Here is a 26,527-nt window from a genome sequence, read left to right as displayed (position 1 = left end):
CTATGCATTGGGCGTACTGAACTTTATTTTAAAATCTTGCCTTGTTTCAATAATCTAGTTATGGTTTGAAATGCAATGTTAATTTAATAATTAACAATCATAGTAGAGCAAATAACTGCTATGCTCAGGCTTGAAGTATTTTTCTTGAAAGTATCAGAGATCTCACCTTTAAACACCTTCCCCAAAATGCCCATAAAACTACAAAACAAAGTAATTCAGATCAGAATGATAACATCATCAACTGTGTAAGGGAAATGTCTTAAGTTTGAAGCAGACAAATTATTCAAAACCCATATTTGATGAATGACACCAACAGAAATGTCTAGACTAAGTGCATAGCTATTTGTATTATATAGTTACATGAATAACATTTCAAAAATATCTCTGTTTGTATAGTACCTGTTATGGCCATTGTTCTCTTGCGGGTCTAAACAGACTTGATATAATACTCTGAGGCTGCTGTTGTAACTCTGAGCTTTCGGGTGGGCTTTAAATAGAGCAATATTTGGAATGCCCTGCACCTGTTTCTCTTTGGATTGCCAGCATTTCACGTATCTTTATTCAAGAGTCAGAAAAGATAGTGTTGAGGAAGTTGCTCTTTCAATTCATTATGCCTTTCCAAATATGGAACAAACAATTAAAAACACAAGCCACTTGTGTGTTGGCCCATTCATGGTCTCTGTTATATCACGGGCAGTTTTCAGGAAGCCAATATTTCCACATAGAGCTTGATTGACATGCTAGAATTAGGTTTGAATAGTTGCAGATATGTTACATATATCCAGAGGTGGGTTCCTATCGGTTCGCACCGGTTCAGTAGAACCGGTTCGTCAAATTTACCGAACCAGTTAGAAGAGGTTCCACCGATGGACCCAGAAGTAAGTTCCGGAATGCCTGCCCCAGCCCTGTCGTTCACTCGCCCTGCCCGTTCTGTCACAGCTCGCTTGCTCTCCTGTCCCTCTGCACTAAACTAGCCCAGCCTACTGCTCACTGATTGGCTGGAGTCCAGCCAATCAGTGATCGGGCTGGAGTCGACCCACCCGACTCAAACACCCGTTTAAAACCACGGTGGGTCTCCCTTCATTTTGTTTTGTTTCACTTTCCCTTCCATCAGCTTGCTGCTCCCCTCAGATAAGCAACTAAGCGTGAGGAGGGGTGGCAGAGGCAGCGGGGGCAGCGGGGCGGAGGGGCGGCGGGGCTGCAGGAGGCTAGCTTATGCCAGCTCATGGCATTCACAAGGGAAGGCCTTCAGGCCTTGCCTCTTGAAAGCCGTGAGCTGGCATACGCCACGTGGCCCAAAGAGGGAACGGCAGCGGTAGCCTAGGTTATGCCAGCTCACACCCGATAACATGGATGGCAAGCCACTCCCACCCAGTCACATGGATGGCAAGCTACTCTCACCCAGCCACATGGGTGGCAAGCCACTCCCACAAAGCAGGCCACACCTACAGAAGAGATTCTAAAAAAATTTGAAACCCACCACTGTGTATATCTGACTTTTGGGTTTGAGTAAAGCTTTGAAGTCCCACATAAGGAAATTATTTTAAATTTTAATCCTACATCTTGCTTGTCGTAAGGCAGGGGTGGTCTGCTGGGGGTTTGCAAGGGGTTTGGGAACTATCTAAGATTGTGTGCAGTTCAGAGAACCGCCAAATCCCACTCCTGGCTGGCCCCACTCTCCCTGCCTCACCGCTCCCAGGAGTCCCAACATGGCTCGTTTGGATGCAGGTAAGTGCAGGGCGCACACAGAGGCTTAGGGAGGGTAAAAAACGGGCCTACTGGAAGTTTGGGAAGGCCGGAAATGGGCCCATTTCCAGCCTCCAGAGGACCTCCGGAATCTGGGGAGGCCATTTTTGCCTTCCCGGAGCCTCAAGGAAAGCCTCTGGAGCCCAGGAAAAGCAAAAACGCCCCCCCCCCCATTGTGGTGTAGGAGGCTGACTAGGCCTCGCCCACCATGGCCACACCCACTCAGCAGCCAGGCAGAGAGCCCCTTGCTAAAAATTTTGAAGCCCACCCCTGTGGTAATGTATTCAAGCTACCATCTTTTTTTCAGACCAGTTCTTCCTAAACATGAATCATAGCAAGCAATTGAGCCCAAAATTTCTGTTGTTAAGCAAGAAATTTATTGAGTTTTGCCTCCTTTTATGAGTGTTGTTGCCACAGTTGTTAAGCGAATCACTGCAGTTGTTAAGATAAGTAAGAAGTGGTTGTTAAGTGAATCTGGCTTTTCCATTGACTTTGCTTGTCAGAGGATCGCAAAAGGTGATCACACGACCCCAGGATACTGCAACCATCATAAATATGAACCAATTGCATCTGGATTTTGATCTTGTGACCATGGGAAGGTTGCAACGATTGTGTGAAAAATGGTCATAAATCACTTTTTTCAGGGCCCTCGTAACTTCAAACAGTCACTAAATGAACTGTTGTAATGCATTTTTGCTTTGCTGAAATTTGTTGACTTAAAGAAAATGGTTGAAGTGTATGGGTAAGAATTTTATTTGAGTCTGAGCTTTTTCTTTTGCGGAAAGCCTATGATTTCCCAAGAGTTTCCTTTCTATCTTGAGGGAGGAGAGTTGGTTTTTCCACTGTATTCTCATGGTGCTTCACATTTTCTTCCTGATTTCTTCTGGTGGTAGTTTTGACCTTCTTTACTGCTTTAAAGAACCTGTTCAAAGAAGCTGTTATTTGGGACTCCATCCCTTATCATCATCTTCTGAGTTATTCCTGGGATAAATTCTCTAAGACTATCTGCTTTGAGATTTAATTCAGACATAGAAATGGGGGAAATTGATGCATAACCAAAAGTATTTCTAGTGAAGAAGAATCATACTACTCACTCCATGAGAATGTTAGTGATTTCTTTTCTCCTTTTAAAAATAATTTGAAGGCAATTTCATTCTTGTCATGTGGAATGAGAAGGCTCAAAATGCAGTCTTTCCCTGCTGCAAATGACCATTCCTCAGAAAAAAAGATTAAAGAGCAAATGGAAATAAATGTCTTCATGAAAATGGCACAAAACAGATTAAATAATAGTTGAGGCTGATTTCATTCAGGAGATGTACACATTTTTTTCCCTTATTGTCACATCAGCTTTATCCTACTAAGCATCCATCTGATGCCACCTGGTGTCTTATAATATGTCAAGAGACTATGATGAAGCAGATTGAATTTGATGCTGGTGAGAATAAGTCACTGCAAATAACATTTGGGTCATTATATAATGATACATGGCCCTGTTCCTTTTACTAAATGGAAATAGTGATTTAAAAATTTACTGGTGGAAGCACTTTTTTTTTGCAGGAAAACTGTTGCCGGATCAATCATATGTCTTGTACTTCTGCTAATTATATATCACAAATGCCTGATCTACTAGAAATAATTTCCATCACGAACAATGCATTCCTAACCTAACAAGACACGCTGACCTTTACAAATTGGTTCCTTTCCAGTCCTTGTTGTTTTGGACAAGGACATGGCAACAACCGTCTCTGCAGAAGTTTTTACAAGAAACTATTAGCTGAAAGCTGAACAATTTTTTTTTTCTTAAGGCAGTAAAACTAGACTTGAAATGTACAGTTTTAAAGGACATAATGGAAGTCATTTTAGGAGGAGGATGAAAATTAAGCAGACTTAACTTACACAATGCTTGAAACTGCCTTCTGATACACAGGACTGGGCAGGCAAGAATTGCTTTCATAACCACTTGAATATATGTTGGGCAAGAAGTTAAGCCTCTCATGTTGGCTCCAGTCCATAAGCCAGAAAAAGCCTATACTTGGAAAATTATGGTAGGAATGTATAATAAATTACATACATCAGATCTATCCAAGGGGTTCATAAAAACATAGAGACACTGAACTAAAATACAGTTTCAAATTCATGAAATAAAACCACATGTTTTGACCCATTCAGATATAGTGCTGATTTGTGGTTTGAAAAATCCAAGATTTGCTTATTATATTTTAAGCACATTGCAATTTGTAAACTTGGAGTGATGAAAATTCAGGCCCTATACATATACAGTAAATTCAAATTTTCATTATCAATGGTTTTTTTTTTAAAGGGGACATATGGCTAGATGGGCTGAAAGATTAGCAGGGCTGAACCAGTGATGAAATTCAATTTTTTTTTACTACCAGTTCTGTGGGCATGGCCTGGTGGGCATGGCAGGGGAAGGATACTGCAAAATTTCCATTCCCATCTCCCCCCCACTCCCCGCCCTGCTCTGGGACCAGCCAGAGGTGATATTTGCCTCCGGTTCTTCAGAACCTGCTGAACTCTTCCCTCACTTTCAAATCTTTCTCCTTTTGTAACAACCTTTACCCACCCTTACAGTTTACTAGAGCTGTTACTCTACATTGCTGCTTTCTATCTCTGTGTAAGCAATCTGAGATACTGTTTTAATAAATTTATTTGTATAAGTCAGAAAATATGGGTAGCAGAAAGCCTATCCTCACAAGACCTTTATCTTATGGACTTCCCACCCACTTTCTGTCCCAAAGTTTCAAGATTTATCTTTGTTGGATGAAATGAAACCACAATTTTGAAGATATTAATCTGGAGACTATTTACTTCCAATACGTAAATGAAGTCTCAATCATTCAGGCCAAAAGTTTAAAAGTTTCATTTGGGGGGGGGGGGGGAAACCCTGCAGTTTGTATGGCAAGAGTGGTTCATTCCAACAACTCTCTGACTCTGTGCCTAACCAAAATTTTGACTGAAGAAATTACTTGGATGATTGAGTAATGAAACATCTAAGTTTTCATAAACTTTGGTCCAGTTGCTGTGATTTAACCTTTTTCTAAGATATTTTCCTCCAATTTTTTGTGTATTTTAATTAAGGGGGAAAGAAAATGTGGAGTTCTCATATAAAGCTGGCGCTCTTATATTCATTTACCACATGGATGAATAGAGGAAAGATAGCAAGTATAGGCATATGTTCAGGGAAAAGAGACTGGAATCTTAATGGGACTTGGATGCAATTTTACCTCCTCTGTACATTATAAAAGTGTCACAATGCTTCACTTTCTAAAAAGAGCCAGTCTTTGCTGCCTGACAAGAAGAACGATATCTGGTTTATCCTGACATCTCTGAAATGGGATATTATGCAATCTCATTGAACCCATTTCAATCCTGTCTGTTATTAAAACTGAAAGCCAATTGATTTTTCAATAAAACAGTGATCAAGATATCTAGTGAATGCATTTGAGAGACATGTATCTATTAGAAAAATAATGAGGACTGAAGTTTGAAGAAATAATAAATTGCAAATATATATTGGAAACAGGTGTGGTTATGACATTATTATTCATCCAGTAAGATATTTGATATTCAGCCTCAATTTCCCCAAATTCTCAAGAGCTGTGAAGTGTTTTGTTCAACCAGTCTCATCTGGACTAGCATAGGTATTAACTAATCAATTGCCCTACTAGGCATTTAATGACAAGTCATATCATACTTGACTTCTTATCAATATATCTGAATTCCCTGAAAGGTAAAGGCCATTGCAAATTGATAGCATAATAGTCATTATATTTATTAAAAACTAAACTTTTCGGTCCTGCCTTCCCCTCCAAGTAGTTTGCAATTTCTTGGCTGAATAAAAAGGAGATGTAGAAATTATTTTCAGCCTATTTTTCATTTTTATATTACTTTCCCTATTTATTTTAATAAGGAAATGACTCAGCCCTGGCTTCCATTTCATGAAATGAGATATATCAAGTAATTTTAAAGATGAGAATATTTCTAAACTGTGAGTATTTGCATATAACAATTAAGGTTAGGAGAAAGTTAGTAAGAAGAGGTCCATGCTTTCAAACCAGACTAAACCCAGAATTTAAAACTATTTAGTTCCTTATTGGAATAATTTCTAAGGCTACCAATGTCACTACAGTGTCCTCTAAATTGGGGTAGATTCTCTCCCTCGGTTGGTTGGCATATTGTGAAGATTAAGAATCACTAATATTGATTCATAGCATAGATGCAATCAGAAGTAAATCCTATACTATATTCATAGTTTTAGGTTCACGAACAGTTTCTCCTGGCTATGTACCAGAACAAGAAAACAGAAAAAAATATATTTATATTTGGCTTTTAAGTTTCAATACCACACTCACACTTTGCCCAATGCTAGGTACATGTCCCTGTTGACTTTCTTTAGTTGTTTAAATCCAGTCTTTTTCCTAGAACATAGTGAGTCAAAACTGCTAGATATTGAACCTCATATAGTCAACAATAACCAGCAGTCTGACTAGAGTTTCAAGAAGACGCACACTCAGGTCTTCCTGGAGGTGTTATGGGACTAAATTCACCGCCTATTAAATGCAATATTTGTGTTCTATCTTTGGGTTATAGATTATCCACTTTCTTCAGACCGAAGCAAAGATTGATGATTATTTTATTTTGCTCATTTTAAATGGCAACTTATTTTAGCAATGTTTTGCAATTATCTTTTAAGAAAGTTATAATTCCATTTTAAATTTGGCCTTCAGAAAATTCAAAGCAGGCGGATCCACGCAAATGAAGGGTTTGATTCCAAAATTAACGAAAGTCTGCATTTGAATCCCTGTATTCTCAACTATGATTCTTGTGGGAAACAAGTCTGCCCTGCAGGCTATTCATTGTAAACAACCACACAGTTTCTGTAGGCTCAATATTTCAGAGAGGAAACAGAGAAAACTATTGTATATGCCCAGAGTAGAAGAATGGAGTGGGATAAAATATTTTTTGAATCATTCCTTTAATTTTTAGAACTTTGCAGAAACATATTAAGATTAAACTATTTTAAGATTAAATGTATTTGTTCGTTTGCTTGTTTATTTCTAGCATTTCTATTCCACTGCATTGAAACCAACTCTGAATAGTGCATAACACAAGCAAAAAACAAAAACAAAAAAAACAAAAGACAACTCACAAGATCACCATTTACCCAGAGGCAGGTCCAAAGTTAGTATCTCCCATATGTTCTCTTCCAGAAGCATGTTTTCACAAGTGCCCAAAAAGTCACCAGCCATATGGCAGTTTTTATGTATAGGGATAACCTTTTTTTAGGGAGATGCAGCAATGGAGGAGGGCCCAAAGGTGCTTTTTCAAGACTCAACTGGACTTTCTGGTTTTTCTTTGAGAACATTTCATTTCTCGTTCAAGAAGCCTCTTCATCTCTGAGCTGAAGAAGCTTCTTGGATGAGAAGTGAAACGTCTTCAAAGAAAAACCAGAAAGTCTAATTGCGTCTTGAAAGAACACTTTGGGACAACCATGACCTAGATGACTGAGAATTTCCATAGACAATAGAGAAGGAACTATGCAGAAATAGTAATACTTGAGACACCAACATATTAAACTTATCTGGGTATAGAATTCTCAGGAACATTCTCTTCATGATCTTATTTCATTCATTTCAGAATAAGAGGTGTAGGTCCTGAGCATTGTAGAACTTTAAAGGTAATCAGCAATTTAAATTCCACCCAGAAACTAACTAGAAGTCAATGCAGTTCCCAGAATAGAGGTATTACATACACTCCTCAGTAGCTGGGCAACTGCTTCCTGAATCAGTTTCAGCTTGTACATAGTCTTCAAGAGTGAATTAAGCCATAAGATGACAAGGGGGTAAGTGACCCTGCACAATGTCCCTTGATTCAGGCACATTCAGGTTGGAACTAGCACAGAAGATGTAAATGCTCTTCTACCACAGTTTTTATTGGATACTCAAATAGGAGCTGTGGCTCTAGAAGAACGCCTATATTGTGAACTTTCCGGAACTATAGATGATCTATCTTCAGATTTAAAAGTCTTTCAAATCTATAGCCATTTCATTTTGTTAGGATTAGTCTACAACAATTCTTTTCCATCCAGATCCTAACTATCAGGATCAGGCCAAGTGAAGATCACTCCTTTATCTCCTGCCCAGTTCATTTGAGCTGGTATCATCAATTAAACCACACCCCATGCTGATAAATGATCTCATCATGATAAATGAGGTCATTTGCTGTCAAAGACCTCATCCAGTAGTTTCATGTAAATATTAAATAGTAAGGGGGAATCATTATATCATAATAAAAAGCGATCAAATGCCCAATATCACTTCTCCATCACCACCATCATCAGGTACTGATTGTTCAGGAAGGGAATCACAAAATTATCCTTTCCCATAAAAAAAAGCCCTTGCAATTTGTCCAGAAGGATATAAAGATAGATAGTATAAAAGGCTGATAACAAGCCAATCAAAAAGTAATAAATTCTGAACCTAGCATATAAAGAAATATATGAAACATATCAGGGGTGGATTTCTGCCAGCATTACTGCTGGTTTGATGAGCGTTTGATTTTGCGCTTGTGATTTTGCACAAGTTGCCTATAAATAGGTCTGTGCATGTGCAGAACATTTAGAAAGATCAAAAAAATGTCACGGCGACCGGGGAACCGGTTCAGAGGCATGGCGAGCATGCTGTCCCTTCCAGTTCGGAGACCCAGTCACCATTTCCATTACCAGTTCTGCCAAAACGGTGCAAACTGGTAGGAACCCACCTCTGAAACTTAACTGTAGAATAATACTTTAGCAAAAAAAAAAAGTTCATTTTTGTGCTACCATATAGTTACGTATAAGCATCCATGTGAGATTACACGAGCTGGATTTCAGCTGAATAGAAAGAAATGTAAATCCTGAAAAATATAAAGTCCAGAAGTACAAGAATACAAATTTACAATATTCAGATTCTGTAATGGGTTATGTGAATGGCCTTGGAGAAAAAAAAAAGGAAGAGATTCTGCAATCTCTTGCAATCTGACAAAAAAGGCAAGAACTCCATGTGGCTTAACTCTCAGAAAAAGTTACCCTGCCCAAATGGATCAAGCAATTAAAAGTGGTGGTAGGAACTTTGTACTTTCAGGCCTGCCAGATTCTTTTAATGTAGCCTTCTAATAAAGTATAATTAGTACCTCTAGTTGTATTTCCTGTTTGGCTTTCCCAGGAGAGTTGACAGATTCATTGAATTTGGCCAATTTGGAAGACACACCAAAACCACCAGTGTTTCTGAAGCAAACTTGTAGAGTGTATGACAGAAATAAGGCTGTAGCCTATGTATGGCCACCAATAACCAGATCTGTCTACTCCAGACATGGTTGTTGAATATCCTTAATAGAATAAGCTGAAATGGTTTTTAACTTATAATTTAGATTGCATAGGTTTACTAAAAGTCACCCCCTCAATTTTATTTCTATAAATTTAAATTTATAGAAATACATCTCAAAATTGATCTGGTTCAGACTCTTTAGAACACTTTGGAAAAAAGGACACAATGTGCAATAATCTGTAGGGTTTGTTTTAGGTCAAGCTGAAGAAGAGTTCTTGAGATTGAATATAATTTCCCCAAAAGGGAGCATTGTACCATGGACAATGTCTTTTAACTATTCTTCCAACTGAATGCCACCCAAAATCATTATCCAGGCATGTAAACACTTTCAGTATCATATCCCCTAAAACTGAGCCTAGAGAAAGCAGAGAGAAAGTTGTATAGATTTCTATCTATTTTATTCATGGCCCTGAAACCCAAAGACATGGGTGAATCTATTTTTCTTCTACAGTTAGATATCAGTCACTTACCAACCCATCTGAGGCCTAGTTCCTGGATCCGACTCTAGCAGAAAAGCTTATTAACTGATACAATAGCCATGCACGGTTGATCACAAAATAAATGTATCTGGGCATATCATCATGGAGATGGAATGCTGCTTTCTTCTCGGTGTCCAAAACTTTCCTAACCATTTTCATTTGATGGCTCTTATGCTCTGAACTCCAATGGGCCTGCATGGTCTCAAAAGTCATGTCATTTCCAATCAGAGTATTTTTTTTACACCTCAGAAGGAAGCATTGTTCTCACTGCCCAACACTTTTCCATTCAATGAATCTTACAGCTCTGGACGCCAATTGGCCTGCAAGTTCTCAAAAGCCATGTGATTGCCAACTAGGGTATCGTATCTCCTAAATAAAATAAGTACAACTGGTACTTGAGCAACCCGCAATGGATCAGACCACTCCTGTTGCATTTTCAGTTTCTTAAAATCAAAATTGTATCTACCCTAAATCTTTGCTGACAGAGAAATAAAATTGTGATAAGAGTATGTGTAATTAATTTTTTCAGACTGAATATCAACAGTGTGAGAAAACAAACTTTGTAATAGTTGCTAAACAGCAGTTCCTTCATGAAATAAAGGATCTGAACATGACTTAAAAGAAAAATGATAAAACTGTATTAGAGATTTGTCATTACCGTTAACGCTTCAGATTATCATTTATTAGGACAACATGTTGAGTGAGATTATGCATTCTACTTTATTTGTTAATTTGTAGTTAAATCAATTACAAACCCTTGAGTTAGTGATCTCCTGAAGCTTAAGGAATGTACATAATATTAAGCCAGTCATGAGGAAAGTTTTCCTGGTTTTAAAGAGTTTTGAGAACTTTTGTTGCTCATTAAAGTTATGGTAAACCTATTTTAGGGCTTATGCTACAATTTTCATGAATGTGCTTCATTAGCATGCAATAAAAACATCTATTTTCATGTAAAAAAAACTAAAAACAATAAAAAACTATCAATTTTTAGCAACGAAGATCAGTGGAGGCAGCCCCACCACCATACCACCCGAAAGGACTTCATGATGTGTGTCACTCTTTCTGGAACTAGGAGGGTTTCGTGAAAGGAATGTTTAGATATACTTTCACACCTTCCACATTTTGTACTTAGAAAAATGTTTTATGGGATCATCATTTGGAAAGAAGCGGCACTTAAAATGAGTCAGTGCTAAAAAAAATAATATGACAAAGAGAAGGTGTCTATGTCCCAGAGAGAGAAAGAAAGAGAAATTTGCCCAAGAAATATTATGAAATGTTTGTTGATAAATGCTAGGTTTGTATGTAGCTCCACCCTGTGGAAAATATATGAATAATATGTGCCAAAGTTTCATGCATCTTTTTCAGGCCTTCATCTAAATCTTCAAATTAATTCAAGCTAGCCGTTGCCTCTTGCTGGACTAGAAACAATAGCATGGAGAATCTCCTGATCCAGTTAGCCATTGTTTAAGGACATGATCTTTGAAGGAAATTTTTTTCCTAACCCTCAAGTTCAGAGAAACTATTCACGATTGCCTGATGACGAATTTCAGTAAATACTTTTAAAGAGATGACAGTAGGTGTCAGGCCCTGTTAATTTTGCTGTTGTAAGAATTGAACCATAGCCTATCTGAAAGCACTATAGCTGAGAGGATCCAATCCAAGACATTGAACCTGCTTGATTTACAAAATAAACTACAAACATATTTTTTTATATGAGGGATGATCAATAACTATTCTGTTCTATTAACTCAAGCACTTGTCATTATTATTTTTAATTGAAGAAATAGACTGAGATAATTAACTATCCCTTACTGATAGCATTTTTAAAAAATTTAAATTATTTTTTAATTTAATTTAAAGGGGTGGGGGTGGGGTGGGGAAATAATGTGTAAATATTTTTTAATGTTCTTCTGACCTCAAATTAGCCTCGACCTCCAAATACGTCTGAAAGGCAAAAAAATTATACATAACTATATAGGCACCAGTTCAGGTTAGTTGAAACCTTCAAGTTTTCAAAAGTGCTGATTACAGAATCACTTCATAGTTACAATTCTCGGAAATGTACTTAATTACTATGAGCTCGAGGCCATAATGTTTTGCTGAGTAGCTACTGATGCTATTTTCAGTGCATATTGTACTTGAATTAAAGTTTGTTCACACTCCAGTTTTAAATAAATATCCTTAATTAAAAAAAAGTACAACACCCAAATTGTTATAGAAGATTACAAGAGAGAAGTTTTTGTTCCCTACATATTTTGGCAATTTTAATCAAGAAAACAAAGTCGGACAGAAAGGTATCAAATTAAATAGATGGTGAGGGTAACAATCCCAAGAGTGAGGATGATGATCTAGAGGGTGAGGGCAATGATTTCGAGGGTGAGGGCAATGATCTCGAAGGTGAGGGCGATGAGATTGAGGGTGAGGGCGATGAAATTGAGGGTGAAGCAACAATCTGAAGGGTGAGGGTGACGAGAGCTAGGGTGAGGGCAACAATATTGAGGGTTAGGACAACGATCTTGAGGGTGACGGCAACGATCTCGAAGATGAAGGAGACAATCTCAAGGGTGAAGGTGACGATCTTGAGGATTACGATCTTGAGGGTGAGGGCGATGAGATTAAGTGTTAGGGTGACAATCTTGAGGGTGAGGGCAGCAACATCGAGGGAGAGGGCAAGGAGATCAAGGGTGAGGGTGAAAAACTCAAGGGCGAGGGCGACAATCTCAAGGATGAGGACGATGATCTCAAGGGCGACAATCTTGAGGACGAGGGCAAGGAGATCGAGGGTGAGGGTGACAAAATCATTCCTCCATTATGAGAGACTGAATCTTTTCTTCTTTGCAGGTAGCATAATCTTGCTGTAAATGTTATGTATAAAAACAATGTTCCATGATTTTTTTCCAACAGTTTGTCTATCTAATCCCTCCCAAATCCTCTGGTTTCAAATGTATGTTAATCTTTAAAATCCTTGGAATTAATGCATCTATCTGAATCCAAAACTTTCTGGATTTTTTGCAAGTCTGCCAAACAAGGTCCTTTTTGTTGTTCACATTTCCAACATAAATTCATACATTCTAGACAATTTCTCTGGTGAAATAAACCAAAGTTACATTATTTTATAAAAATTCCCCTTAGAGTTATAATGTACTATGTATATAAATTTCAGTCCTTTCAAGCCCTTATTTTCTCATTATCCCATCTGTATATTATAATCAAGATTTTAGCCCACTCTGCATACATTCTTTTCCTTGTTCTACATTTGTTTTAAATGTTCATGTTTATACATTTTAGCAATAACATGCTCATCATTTACTGTATAGACCAGGGGTGGCGAACAAGTTCGACAAAAAGAGCCAAAATTTTAAACTGTGAGAGTCAGAGAGCCACACCACACAGTGACCTGCCAAAACAGACCCGGAAGCAATGTTCCCTCTAATTTTTTTTCGATGTGAGCAGAAAAGTATAGTGTTTGAGCGGCACATTTTCATGCCTGAGCACCCGAATTTTTTTCACATATGTCACCTAAGACAACAACGAAATCAGTATTATTTGAAACTCAAAGTTATGTTTCTTCAAGGTACCCGCTTAATTCAAAGTGTTATATAATATCAGTATCACTTAACAACGCTCCTGCTTAGCAACCAAAATGTTGGCTCAGAAACTCTGGCATTTGAAGCACGCAACTCTTAAAGCTGTCAAGTTACAAGACCCTTGCACCCCTAACCCTTTAGGGAAAAAAAAACCCAGGGGTCTTCAAACCTGACAGCTTTAACACTTGTGGACTTCAACTCCCAGAATTCCTCCTCCAGTCATGTTGCAGCGACGTCATCTGCGTGGATCTGCTCCATCTTTGCTTTCTTCATTGTGGGCAGGGCTTCTGCTGAAGATGCCGACGAGTACGAGTTGCCACCAGAATAACTGCTGCTACCTCCTCCTCCTCCTCCAACAGAATCACCAGATTTGCTCCTGAGCTCAGCGCTGGGTTACCCCCGGCGCCTCCCCCTCCTCTGTGCTTTTGAGGAGCCATGGGGCTTTTTTTCCCCTGCTCCCCCCCCCGCCTTCCTAGCGCTGACTGAGCTCAGCTGCTCCGAGCGGAGGGGAGGTGCCGCTGCCACGCGCGGAGATGCCGGCTGGAACTTTGGCGGCTTCATCTCAGCCGCAGCGCCGGGCGGCAAATCCGGCAGTGCTGCCTGTTAGAGGAGGATGAGGAGGAGGTGGCAGCAGTTCTTCCGGTGGCGGTGGGGGCTTTGGAGCTTCACAACTAGCCTCAGTCGCCCCGTGCTCCTCAAAGCAAGTCTGGGGAAGTCCTTTGCAAGCGGCCCGTTCTAGCTGCCTGCAAAGGACCTCCCCAGCTTCCGAAAGGGAGCGCGCGATCCGAGCCACAGTATACTAAATAATGATAAGAGGCAAAGAGCCTCATTTATTTTGGCCGGGAGCCACATGCTGCTCGCGAGCCACGTGTTCGCCACCCCTGGTATAGACAATTCCATTTAAAACTCAGTTTAACATTGTTCAAAAATGTGAATTATTTTATCAACTATAAATTTTTATAGTTAAAATGAAAACCATTACCAAGCGTATATTTCTGCCACCAGATCTTCTTTTATTTTTATCTTACATTCCTATTTTGTTCTATTAACAAAATTCTAATATTTCACAACTAGTTAGACTTTTGTGTTTATCATTTCTCATCCATAAAATGCTTCTTACGATGAAAAGAGTTTTTCTGAGCCCAACCTGGGCTTCTATTTATTCCATATTCTCAGAATGGTACACCTAACCCCTTTTCATCTGTATTAGCTCTATTTTTATGTTACCAGGCAACCCAAAGCTCAGGTTGCATCCTTCTAACTCCAAAAGTCTTCTATTTCTTAGAAAAAAATCCACTCTTTCATCAAAACCAAACAACCAGTTGCAAAATACAACTTCAACACAGGTATTCCCACAGATAATAAAAGAAAATATTTGCAGATAATGCCATGCTACCACACTTTCCTGAACATAGTGTTCTAATAATGCAGCAAAAATATTCATTAATGCTGCAGAAGAAGAGAGGAGAGAAAAGGAACATTGTAAAAGACTAGTGAGGAAAGTAACTCCTCAGCATTAACGCCTGTGATATATATTCATTGTTTGTTCCCAATTTCCAAGTCACCTGTCAAACAGAAGGCATTAGAAAATTGTCATGTTTTGAAAACCCTCATAAGTGAAAGAAGGTAAAATGGGCAAACACGAAGCTATTTTTGCAAGACATGCAAGTTGGTTCACCACACAGGAAGTCGGGTCCTGCAGGTGGTTGAAATAAACACTATCTGGAGAATACATGGAAGGGTCATCATCAAAATAATTGTAGGGTCTCAAGAAGAAACCAACTTCATTCCCAAGGGTTGCAGTATTGGGTATATCCTCAGCATGTGGAATATGGAGAAAGCCAGCATTGATCCAGGCAACCAGATCCTAGGAAAGGAAAGGGGGCAATATCATTGTGGTATCTTAGATGCAACATCTACTAAATAGAAAATGATAGAGAAGCAGGTTCAGAGAAACCAAGTTTATTCATTAAAGCAGCAGATGTAGTAAAATCTGGGATAACCTGACAACATAATTTTATGCTTGCCTACTCAGAATTTGGGATATGTAGAAATGGAAAACTGGGAGTACAAAATTGTTAGCAAAGTCCTTTGATCCATTCTGCAAAATTTTATCAGTCATGGTATTAAAAAGCCATTAAAAACAAATACAGACAGCAAGGCATAAATCCCATGCACACGAGTTTGGCTCAGTGTATTTTCCAAGGTCCCATTACTTTAGCTAACAAGAATGCAAACAGGAAAACTGAGGCCTGATGCAGGAAAATTTAAGTGGTCCTCTGAGCAGGCATTTGAAAGTCCATTTTTTTTTCCCTAAGGGAATGTGCTTCTAAAACCTTTAGCAGCATTAGCCTACTTCTGGAGTAACGTTCAGTGACAGTCCAGCAGGCTACCTTTCTATTCTGATGTCTTCCAGATATGTTTGACTTCAATTCCAATGCATTTGGACAGTAACCAGGTTGTGGGATAATAACCTGCAAGGTGCTTCAGTGCTAGGTGGAATTCATCATCACTTACTTCATTGACAATATCCTCATTGTTTATGAAGTCAGCAAAAGCCACGGGAGGATTCCAGGGGTCAACCTGATTGTAGACAGTGGTGCTGAAAGGTTCATTTTCTTTCCTCTTGGTAACAGCTAGCTTATAACTTTTAAAACAAGAAGGATTGCAGAGTTTGAGGTTTATTGATTATTATGAACAAAGCAAAACAACATATTTTCTCTTGGTAACCAAGGACATTCTCACACCTGGTCGGAGGAAGGCAGAGTGATGCTGTCCAGCTGCCAGCCCCTACTGTGATTGGACCAAAGTTATTAGAAAAAGTTTCAATCACATGGTCCAATCACAATACAGGCTGCCAGCTGGGTAGCTTCACTCCACCTTCCTCCAACCAGGTGTGGGAATATCCTTGGACAGAGACATCAAGTATCACATCATCTACAATTGGCTAAAGAAAGCAGAAAGATGGTAATATAGATTTCTTTAAGAGTAAAATTGGTAATTCCTGCATATCTTATTCAAGGTGCTGAAACCGAAAGACATGGATGAATCCATTTTACTTTTACACTTAGAAATCAGTCACTTACCGACCCCAGCTTAGGCCTGGCTCCATTGGATCTGACTCTGGCAAATGGTCTCCAGAAAAACTAACTATCTGGATCCGATAACCACGGTCATGGCCCCACTTATTGGTGCAGTTGGATGCAAGATAAATGTATCGCGGCATGTCATCATGGAGACGGAATGCCGCTTTGTTCTCGGTGTCCAAAATTTCCCTCACCACCTTCATTCGATAGATGTTATGTTCTGGGCTCCAAGGGGCCTTTATGGTCTCAAAAGCCATGTCATTGCCAACCAGGGTATTCTCCACACCTCAGAAAGGAAACAAGTAGCACAATCAGTACTTTGAGTAGCTGTTGATAAAGGAAAACATTCTTGTTGCATTTTCAGTTTCTTAAAATCAAATTGTTTATACCATAAATGTTTGCTGACAAAGAGATGTAATTGTTATGTGTACACACAATTAATTTTTCAGACTTAATATGATCCAATTATGTCAGTGTAAATAATCACTGCAAATATTAATAAACAAAAAATACAAAAAAATCATCAAGCTGAATTAAAGATTTGGCATAACTGAAATATTTTAAGTAATAGCTTATTAGAATAAACCTTTCTCTGAGGTTATTCAGTCTCTTTTATTTATTTGCTAATATAGGTAAATCTGGATGTTTGATGATGTTACAGGTATCATTGCAAGATGGAAGCTGTTCCGATTCAAGCTACTTTTTGCAATTAATTGATAATTGGTCAATGCCTATGGTGTTCAAGTGATGCTCTAGTTGTTTTGGGATTGCACCAGGGATTGGTTGCTGCAGGCGTTACTGCTGGTTCAAAACCCATGCGCTATGCACGTGCACTGTTCAATGTAAAATGTTCTGCGCGCATCACTGAAATCCAAAATGGTGGTGGCCAAGTGGCAGCAAGGGAACCAGTTTCGGGGCATGGCAGCCCTGTGTCACTGCCTATTCTGTGACCTAGGCCTGAATTCTATTACTGGTTCAGCCGAACTGGTCCGATCCGGCAGCACCTCATCTCTGGATTGCAACCAAGGCACCAATGACTATTGGGACTACCTTTGCTTGCTTCTTCCACAATTGTTATTTTTCTATTTGCAATCTTTATATTTTGTGATCTTCTCCAGTTCATTCTCTTCTATTCTGCTGTCTCCAGATATTATCATGTTCAGACTATTTTGTCTGCCTTACTGACAATTGTTAATTCTGGGGTATCATGTGACTGGTAACTGTCTAGTTGAATTCTAAAGTCCCAGAGCAAGTTAGCTTCCTCATTTTCTATGACTTTCTCTATTTTACGTCCCATCAGGTCTTGCTTGTAGGCAAATGATATTTCTTTCAGATCTTCCAATGTAGCATTGTTGCTACTTTGTCCTGCTGTTGCTTGTAGTCAAAGTAGGTGATCTTCCTGCAGCAGCTAACCAGGTCGTCTGCTGTTTGTTTAACTTCTTTGCAGAGACAGCATTTGCTCTCAATTGCTGCCTTCTCAATTCTGGCTTCGTATGCATTTGTTCTTGAGGCTTGCTCTTGCACAGCCAGAATTAGTCCCCAGGTCCCTTTCTTCAACTCTCTTGCTCTTAGCCATTTGACAGGTCCTGTTATTTGTTTTCCCTGCTATATTTTTAAGGTATTGGCTATGTAATACTTTGTCTTCACATAACTTCATTCTCTTCTTCATTGGATCATTTTTATAGGTCTGTTTGGTCTCTCCAGTATTCAGTATGCAGAGTAAACAGAGAAGACTACAGGGTAGACTAGAGTAGTATACTCCACCAATCAAGGATAATGAGAAGGTGTGTGTGAAATGTTGCAAGTGCATCAGATAGTTGAAAAAGAAGAAAGAGCATTGGAAAAATATATGAAGGCAGCAATAAAAATGCACTGAAGCCAGTTTACCAGGAATGCTTACTGACTCGTGGAGAGACCAAACTGGCCCTAGAAGAAAGGAAAAATGAAGAACAGAATTCAAACAAACAGACACTTGTCACATAACACCCAGACTTAACAAGCCTTTTTGGAACTCATTGTGACATTCATATCCAACTGTTTTTGCTAGCATGCAGCATATGGCTGAGTGTACTATTGAAGACACAGGATTGTAGCTAATATTTTGGAGTAATTTGAGGAACACATTGGTAAGGGGATTGGTAAGGCCACACAAGAGAAAATTTGTAAAACATTTCTTGTGGACTTTCATTGATTCTTAAAGGTATGGTAACCATATTTTTGGGCTTACACAACCATTTTTATATAGTTTTTGCACTAGCATACAAAAAGCCACACTTCCAATTATCAGTAATAAAGGTCAGTGAGGTTAAACAAGGGTGACACAATGTGTACTCTATCTTAATAGGAAATACATGAAACTTATAAAAATATTTACATACGCTATTTTCTCAGTCCACCTTCTGACCCATGCAATATACAGGTCCTCAATGGAAGGTACGCTGATTGCAATTGTTTTTCCTGCAGTCCTAACTATCTGTTGAAGTCTGTACCTGTCCTGTTTGATTGCTGTAGCAAACTAGACAATTATAAGCAGATTCAATAATTCCTCTGTAGAACTGTATCAACAGCTCCTAGGGCAGTCTGAACAAATCAGATCAAGTTAGCCATTGCATTTTGCTGGCTTACAAACAAATGAGTGAGAAAATACTCTTTAAAAGATGTTTAGCTTTATTCCTCTGTCCTGACACCACCCACCAGTTCTGACTCCATATGAAAACCAATTTACAAATGTAACTTTAAATGGGTGTAAAGATAGTCCTCAACGTTTGACTACAATTGAGAGAAAATTTTCATTGTCACATAATGTAATAAATATCCCTGATTAACAAAAAACTTTATTCCATGGACCAATAGACCATGGAATGGACCAATAAATTAAAAAAAGAAAAACACAATTATGAAAAAATAAAAAAAATAATGATTTTGAACAATCTCATCACCTAACGTTTTAAAGAACATTACAAAACTAATACTTATGTTCCTCTCCTGTTGTAAGCATATTATTAAGTCTTTCTTCATTGTAGCACTTAGAATCATTAAAATAATTTTAAGAAAGCAAATTGAGACAAAGAACCTATAATTGCCATGCAAGGCAAAAACATTTCTCTACTTACCACCGATATCCAAATCCACCTTAAAATGAATATTATGGGTATGAATTGCACCCAGCACCCACTCTTGGACTCTGTTGCCAAAGTCTTCGGCATCACCGAAGTAAAAATTAGATATAATATACCCACTGGCATGGACTCGAACACCAACAGCTCCATTTTGGTGGAAAATAAAATCCCAGACATAGTCATAATTGCCAACTGAAGATACGGTTCGGAACACCAGATTTGAATCTGCAAACCCTCCATAAAAAGGAGACTGGATGCTTTCATAATGTCGTCGTATGGGTAACTCAGCATTCTGCTCAAAGATGCAGATGGCGTTTTTACGGATAACAGGTAATGAACTGTCATAAAAAAAGTGCCAGTCCAAGTAACTGGATAAATAAGGACAATCTACTCCCTGGGTGAGTGGAAAGATATTGGAACCAAGTCCAAAGCTGGCATCCATGTATCTGGTCAACATGGAAGCAGGACTGTTGGAGCCATAGGTAGCACTTGCTTCTTGCAAACTTAGCTCATAGATTATTCTTTCTCCATTAAACCTGACATCAAAGATATGTGGACCCCTGCTTGCATCAATTCCAAATACAAAACTCCAGCTCAGAAAAGTGACATGATTATTGTGAATCCTATAGCGTGGTCCACGAGGTTCATACTGCAAAGGCCCTGGATCTTTTGGTGGCACCCTCTGCTTCAGTGAAGAGTAGCCCCCATCAAGAGGGGCTTCTTTAACCTTGTCTACTCTAACCTTTCCCATATTGAATTTTCTCTCTAGGTCCTCCATATCTTCAAAGTATTGTCCATTATAGAATACTTTTATTACCTTCCACTCAGAAACATCCAGGCTACTATGATCCACTTGGACCTCAAAACCAACGGGATGTAAATAATAGCCAGTCACATTCTGGAAATGACTAACCCACATTTTGCGATCTCCTGATTTAAGTCCTGGTGGCAATTGATGAGTGTATTGAACATTGCTTCCATTGTAATTTAGAACCTCTTGCATGAAAATTGGAGCCTTAGGATATTCTTCCTTTAAAAATTCATCGATTTCATTAAACTCATTTGCCAAAACAAATCTTTGAGAATAAGACAGTTTCCGTCCATATTTTTCTACTGTGATATCTTCATGATACGTTGGTTCTGGTAATGGACCCACCACAAATTCTGTCACATTGGGGTCCAGCTGATTTCCAAAATGGACCACAGCCAGAGCATGACGTGGTGGCTGAGATCCTTGATGATCTAAGAATTGTAATACTTGTGCTTTGGGAGGGAGCTGCAAAGTTATGAAATAAATGCAGTTGTCTGATGGTTTGGCTTGAGGTGTCTCTACCAGTGGCACTCCCAGGTTGGACTGTAAATACCTCTTTACTTGCATTATCTCTTCTGGGGTTAAATCTTGAAATACTTGGCTGCCAGTATCCTGACCACCCTCTTCTTTCTCCTTTTTCTGGGAAGAATTCTCACATTCTGTGGGTTTTTCTCCTCTACTTAGGAAACTCAAGACTAAGATAATAATTATGATGACACCTATTGCTATGAGAGAATAAATCACTTTCAGCTTCATTTTTCCAAGCCTATGGACAAAAACATAGAGAATATGGTTTGTTAAATTTCAAATTTTTTATATTTTTAATCCTGGACAAAAATATTAAAGACACTTGTTAAGCATGTAAGTTTCAAAGGTATAAATTTCTTGCATTTACAGAACACTTTAGAAATTTTGCAAACATAGCACTCTTATATATTCACAGATTCAATAATTTTACCATCCATTCGGGATCCTCTTTTTTTTTTTCATTAGTTAAAGTAAGAAGAATGCAAAACTGCACACTTCTAAACTTATTACAAGTTTGAGTTGAGCTCAAAGCAAGTGGAATTTTATGTTTTTTAGGAATAGGTCTGCAATCTCTTACTATGCACTGTTGATTATATCAGGAAATTATACGTAGATTGAAAGGGAGAGTAAATATTATGAAAATATTTTTATTCTCCAAATTATGTCTTTTGAAAACATACCATTCAGGAAGTTTCTGAAAGAGGATTAGAAGAGCATTGCGATTCAACAGATTTTTGTCCTGTTATCAGAGGTGGGTTGCTCCTGGTTCGGCCCTTCGGCCCGGTTCAGCCCGGTTTAGCCAAACCGGTAGTGGAATTCAGGCCTGAGTCACAGAACCAGCAATAAAGATGTGTCTCCTCCCTCATAGCAAATACAACCAAGTTTAGTATCTTATTGCCTTCTCTTAAAATACAATATCTCTTTTCCCCATGTTCCATCTCTTATGTATAAACAAATCCTTAATGCCTATCATTCGTAATTGTGCTGAACTTTCACGATCAGCAAATGTTGCACTGTGTCAACAGAGAAAACAGCACTTCATCTTTAACTTTGACCAAATATACTGACCTTATATTCCTTCTTTTTACTTTTAACAATCATAAACTTTAATCCCTTCAAATAATTTCATAAAACTTGATTTCTTTTCATTGGCCCTTCTTAAAAAATTCTTCAAAGCTTTAAAGAAGTCTTCTTTGTAAATCCAATATAGGAAAGTTATGCAGGTTTGTTGCTTGTCTATCCCATTTAATTATTAAGGCTTCCTTTCTAAGCCCTACACATCATCAATTTCCATATATTCTTGTAGCCTGTAATTTTTAATCCACTTTCAGGTCAGTCCCAGTCTTGTGCAGTTCCTCTTCAATAATGACTTGAAACTGGAACAAGCAGATTTTATGTCATGTACAACTCACAAAGGAAAAGGGGGAAATCATCTGCGTATGCAGAAAAATAAATGCATAACAACAGTTGTTTAGGCATTATCTTCATTAAAATAAGTTTGCTGAATGATTTGATGCTGAGATTAAAAACGTTTAGATATTTCATTGGCTCATTTGGAAACCAAGGACCCAGAGTATGGAGGAAGAATGGAGAGGCCAATCAAGCACAGTAATCTCACAGTCATTGAACCAGTTTTTGGTGCTTTTGGCAAAAGTTGCTCCCATCAGAAAAGAGGATTTTGGACCAAGGAGCAACAGGACTTTGGACCACTGTGCTTCATTAAGACCAGGGTCAACACAGCCGTCTACCAGGAGATTTTGGAGCACTTCATGCTTCCTTCCACTGATGAGCTTTATGTGGATGCTGACTTCATTTTCCAGCTGCCCACACTGCCAAAAGCACCAAAACCTGGTTCAATCACTGTGGGATTACTGTGCTTGATTGGCCAGCAAACTCACCTGACCTGAACCCCATAGAAAATCTATGGGGCATTGCCAAGAGAAAGATGAGAGACATGAGACCGAACAATGCAGAAGAGCTGAAGGCCGCTATTGAAGCATCCTGGTCTTCCATAACACCTCAGCAGTGCCACAGGCTGATAGCTTCCATGCCATGCTACATTGAGGGAGTAATTGCTGCAAAAGGAGCCCAAACCAAGTACTGAGTACATATGCATGCTTATACTTTTCAGGGGTCCAATATTGTTCTATGTATAGTCCTTGTTTTATTGATTGCATATAATATTCTAATTTTCTGAGATGGTGGATTTGGGGTTTTCATGTGCTGTACGACATAATCATCACAATTATGACAAATCACGGCTTGAACTATCTTGCTTTGCATGTAATGAGTCTATCTCATATATTAGTTTCACCTTTTAAGTTGCATTACTGAAATAAATGAACTTTTGCACGATATTCTAATTTTTCGAGTTTCACCTTTATATATATATATATATATATATATATATATATATATATATATATATATATATATATATATATATATATATATATATATATATATATATATATATATATATATATACATACACATACACATACACATACACATACACACACACACACACACACACACATATATATATATATAGCTTAGTGGCTAAGACTCCTGCCTAAGATATAATACAGCCCAGGTTCAAATCCCAGTAAGGGTATGGCTAGCTGATGAGAGCTAATTAGCTCGAAATAGATCTATACTAGTCTCCCTTTATTTATTTATCAGTACAAATACAACACATATACATATACATACATACATACATACATACATACATACATACATACATACATACATACATGTTTTCTGAGGTTTTCGCGGGTGTTTGTATGTATGTCTTTGGTTGTTCGGGTTTCCTCCCGAGTAGAATTGGAAGTACTTCCAATTCTACGCGGGAGAAAACCCGAACAACCAAAGACATATATATATATATATATATATATATATATATATATATATATATATATATGTGTGTGTGTGTGTGTGTGTGTGTGTGTGTGTGTGTGTGTGTGTGTGTGTGTGTGTGTGTGTGTGTGTGTGTGTGTTTGTGTGTGTGTGTGTGTGTGTTTGTGTTACAACCCCTGGTATGACCAAATATGGGAGGGAGCTCACTCCTCCCTCTTTCTGTCCTTTCGGCTCATCACAGAAAACCATCCAGGCAGAAACCCATATTGTTATTTTTAATGTTGCCTTTTTATATTTGTGTTGTATTTGTGCTGATAAAATAAAGGGAGACTAGTATAGATCCATTTCAAGCTATTTAGCTCTCATCAGCTAGCCATACCCTTACTGGGATACTAGTGTATAATACAGCCCAGGTTCGAATCCCAGTAAGGGTATGGCTAGCTGATGAGAGCTAAATAGCTTGAAATGGATCTATACTAGTCTCCCTTTATTTTATCAGCACAAATACAACACACACACACACACACACACACACACACACACACACACACACACACACACACACACACACACACACACACACACACACACACACACACATATATATATATATATATATATATATATATATATATATATATAGTGTGTGTGTGTGTGTATTAAAGATTTCCTAGGCTGAACAGTTTTTTTGTAGACGTTTAAAAATGGAAGATGGATTCATATTCCAAATTCATCCTTTAGTAACGGAATGTTAAATTTCATTTAAATTATGTACCATCATTATTTTCATGAGCCCTAGACTTGATAGAACTAAAATGATAAATTCTCTACTTATAAACGTAATATATAGTATTACATTGATAAAATTTCAAACTTTAAAAAAGCCATGGTTGAGCTATACAAAATTATAGTAAGATTCCAAGAGGCAAGCTGTTACTCTGCTCATCTTCATTTCAGACCACTCTCTTCAGAGCTTCAACTCATTGTCCCTCCTACCCTGTCTTCAGGATAATAAATCCTTTTTCCTTTCTGTAACAATCCCTCAAATGTTGAAACTCAACTCTTAGCATTCTCATCTTTAGGCTAGTATTGGGGCACAATTTGTGGATCCTCTTGATCAATAATCTGTCTGCAACCATGGCCAGAGAGACTTTTGCACAGGTTCCTCTTGTGTAGCAATTGCACTCATGCCCGGACGATGATACCTTGATCATGGTGTCTCATATCTTTAATACCTTCTGTTTGGATTACTATAATGTGTAATATCACTGCTCAATTAGCTGCTGAGCTGATTCCCAGTAGGCTTCTGGTGCAATTCAAGATATGGATGATCACCTACAAATGTCTCCATGGCATAGGGCCATGATGGTGAACCTATGACACATATGCCACAGGTGGCATGCAGGGTCCTCTCTGAGGGTACATGAGTCATCACCCAGCTTAACTCCACTGTGCATGTGTGCATGCCTCCCGCCGGCCAGCTGATTTTTGGGTCTCTGCCGTGCATGCTTGGGGGGTGGGGCACAGTTGGGAGATGCACGTGCATGCACAGGCAAGAAGGTAGTCAAGTACATGTGCGTGGAGGCAGGGGGAGCACACAGGGGTGTGATGCCCCTCGTGGCCTGTTTTTGTCCCAGGAGACTGCAGGAAGGTTTACTAGACCCAAAATAGGGCATGGGGGGATCGTGTATGCATGCGCAGGGGTGTGGGGGGAGTGTGGGGGAGTATGTGCATGCAGGGCATGCAAAGAGTGTCACACACACATTGCATTATGAGTGTGGGCACGCACATGCACGGTTTCAGCACACAACAACAACAAGGTTATTTTTGGCATAGGGCAAAACTATGCATCAGAACACCTTTCCACTGTAGTTTCTGCCCACCCACCAGATCAAGAAGAGGGGACATGCTCTGGGTACCTTCTATTAAAGAATATCATCTCATGGATCTCCAGAGTCATGCCTTTTCAGTGATGGCATCACTTCTTCTAAATATCAGGGAAATAATTAAGTTTAATTGAAAATGAAACTCCTATTAAAGGATGGATTCTTATTTTAATTTTAAAATAGTAATTTTATTAAACATTACAATTAAAAAGATAAAAGTAAATTAGTTTAAGGTTAACAAATTAAAAAGAAAGGAATAGAAATAAAGTGCATCAATTAAGGGGGGCGTTCCACCAGGTTCGCCTGGTGCGCCAATTGCACCCCCTACTGGACCGGGATGCCCTACGCACGGCCACTCATGCGCTGGTGACGTCCCGCCTGGATTACTGCAACGCTCTCTACATGGGGCTGCCCTTGGGACGCGCCCGGAGACTGCAGTTAGTTCAGAATGCAGCCGCGCGGGCTGTGATGGGGAGTACGAGGTACTCCCACGTAACACCTCTCCTGCGCGAGCTGCATTGGCTACCTGTGGTTTTCCGGGTGCGTTTCAAGGTGCTGATTACCATCTTTAAAGCGCTCCATGGCACGGGACCTAGTTACTTGCGGGATCGCATCCTCCCACATACATCCCTGCGGCCAATACGCTCACACAGGGAGGGACTTCTCCTGGTGCCATCCACTGGACAATGCCGGCGGGCGACACCGAGGAGTAGGGCCTTCTCTGTGATGGGCCCAACCCTCTGGAATGACCTCCCCCCCGACATTAGAACCACTTCTGACCTCCGCTCCTTCCGGCAAAAACTGAAGACCCACCTGTTCCGATTAGCAGGCCTGGCATAATTCAACTGTCCCTCCTGGCAAACGCACTATATCTGGTTATTTTAGGGGTTTTTTAATTCACTGTATTTGTTTTTAGGGGTTTGAACTTATTTTAATCTGCTTTGTACAGTTCTTTTAATGTCATTCTTACCTCCTCCATGTCAACTGTCAACTGTACATACTTAATTTTATTGTATCTGATATATTTTGTATGAA

The 26,527-nt window shown here is 39.0% G+C and overlaps 1 protein-coding gene across 1 annotated transcript; it reads right to left on the bottom strand.

Annotated features, from left to right (window-relative positions):
- Positions 1-14,779: 14,779 nt before the first annotated feature.
- LOC309392613 (primary amine oxidase, lung isozyme-like) lies at positions 14,780-20,969 on the bottom strand (the record flags this gene model as incomplete). The annotated part of the gene is made up of 4 exons (XM_081954043.1): positions 14,780-15,064; positions 15,715-15,844; positions 16,284-16,569; positions 19,397-20,969. The coding sequence occupies 4 exons, from the start codon at positions 20,967-20,969 to the stop codon at positions 14,780-14,782; spliced, it is 2,274 nt and encodes a 757-aa protein (XP_081810169.1).
- Between the last annotated feature and the right edge of the window lie 5,558 nt (positions 20,970-26,527).

Source organism: Natrix helvetica (genome assembly GCF_964273705.1).
Source record: "Natrix helvetica genome assembly, chromosome: 5".
Taxonomy (NCBI): Eukaryota; Metazoa; Chordata; class Lepidosauria; order Squamata; family Natricidae; genus Natrix; species Natrix helvetica.
The sequence above is the reverse complement of the archived record's forward strand: the minus strand, read 5'-3'. Positions and strand labels throughout refer to the sequence as shown.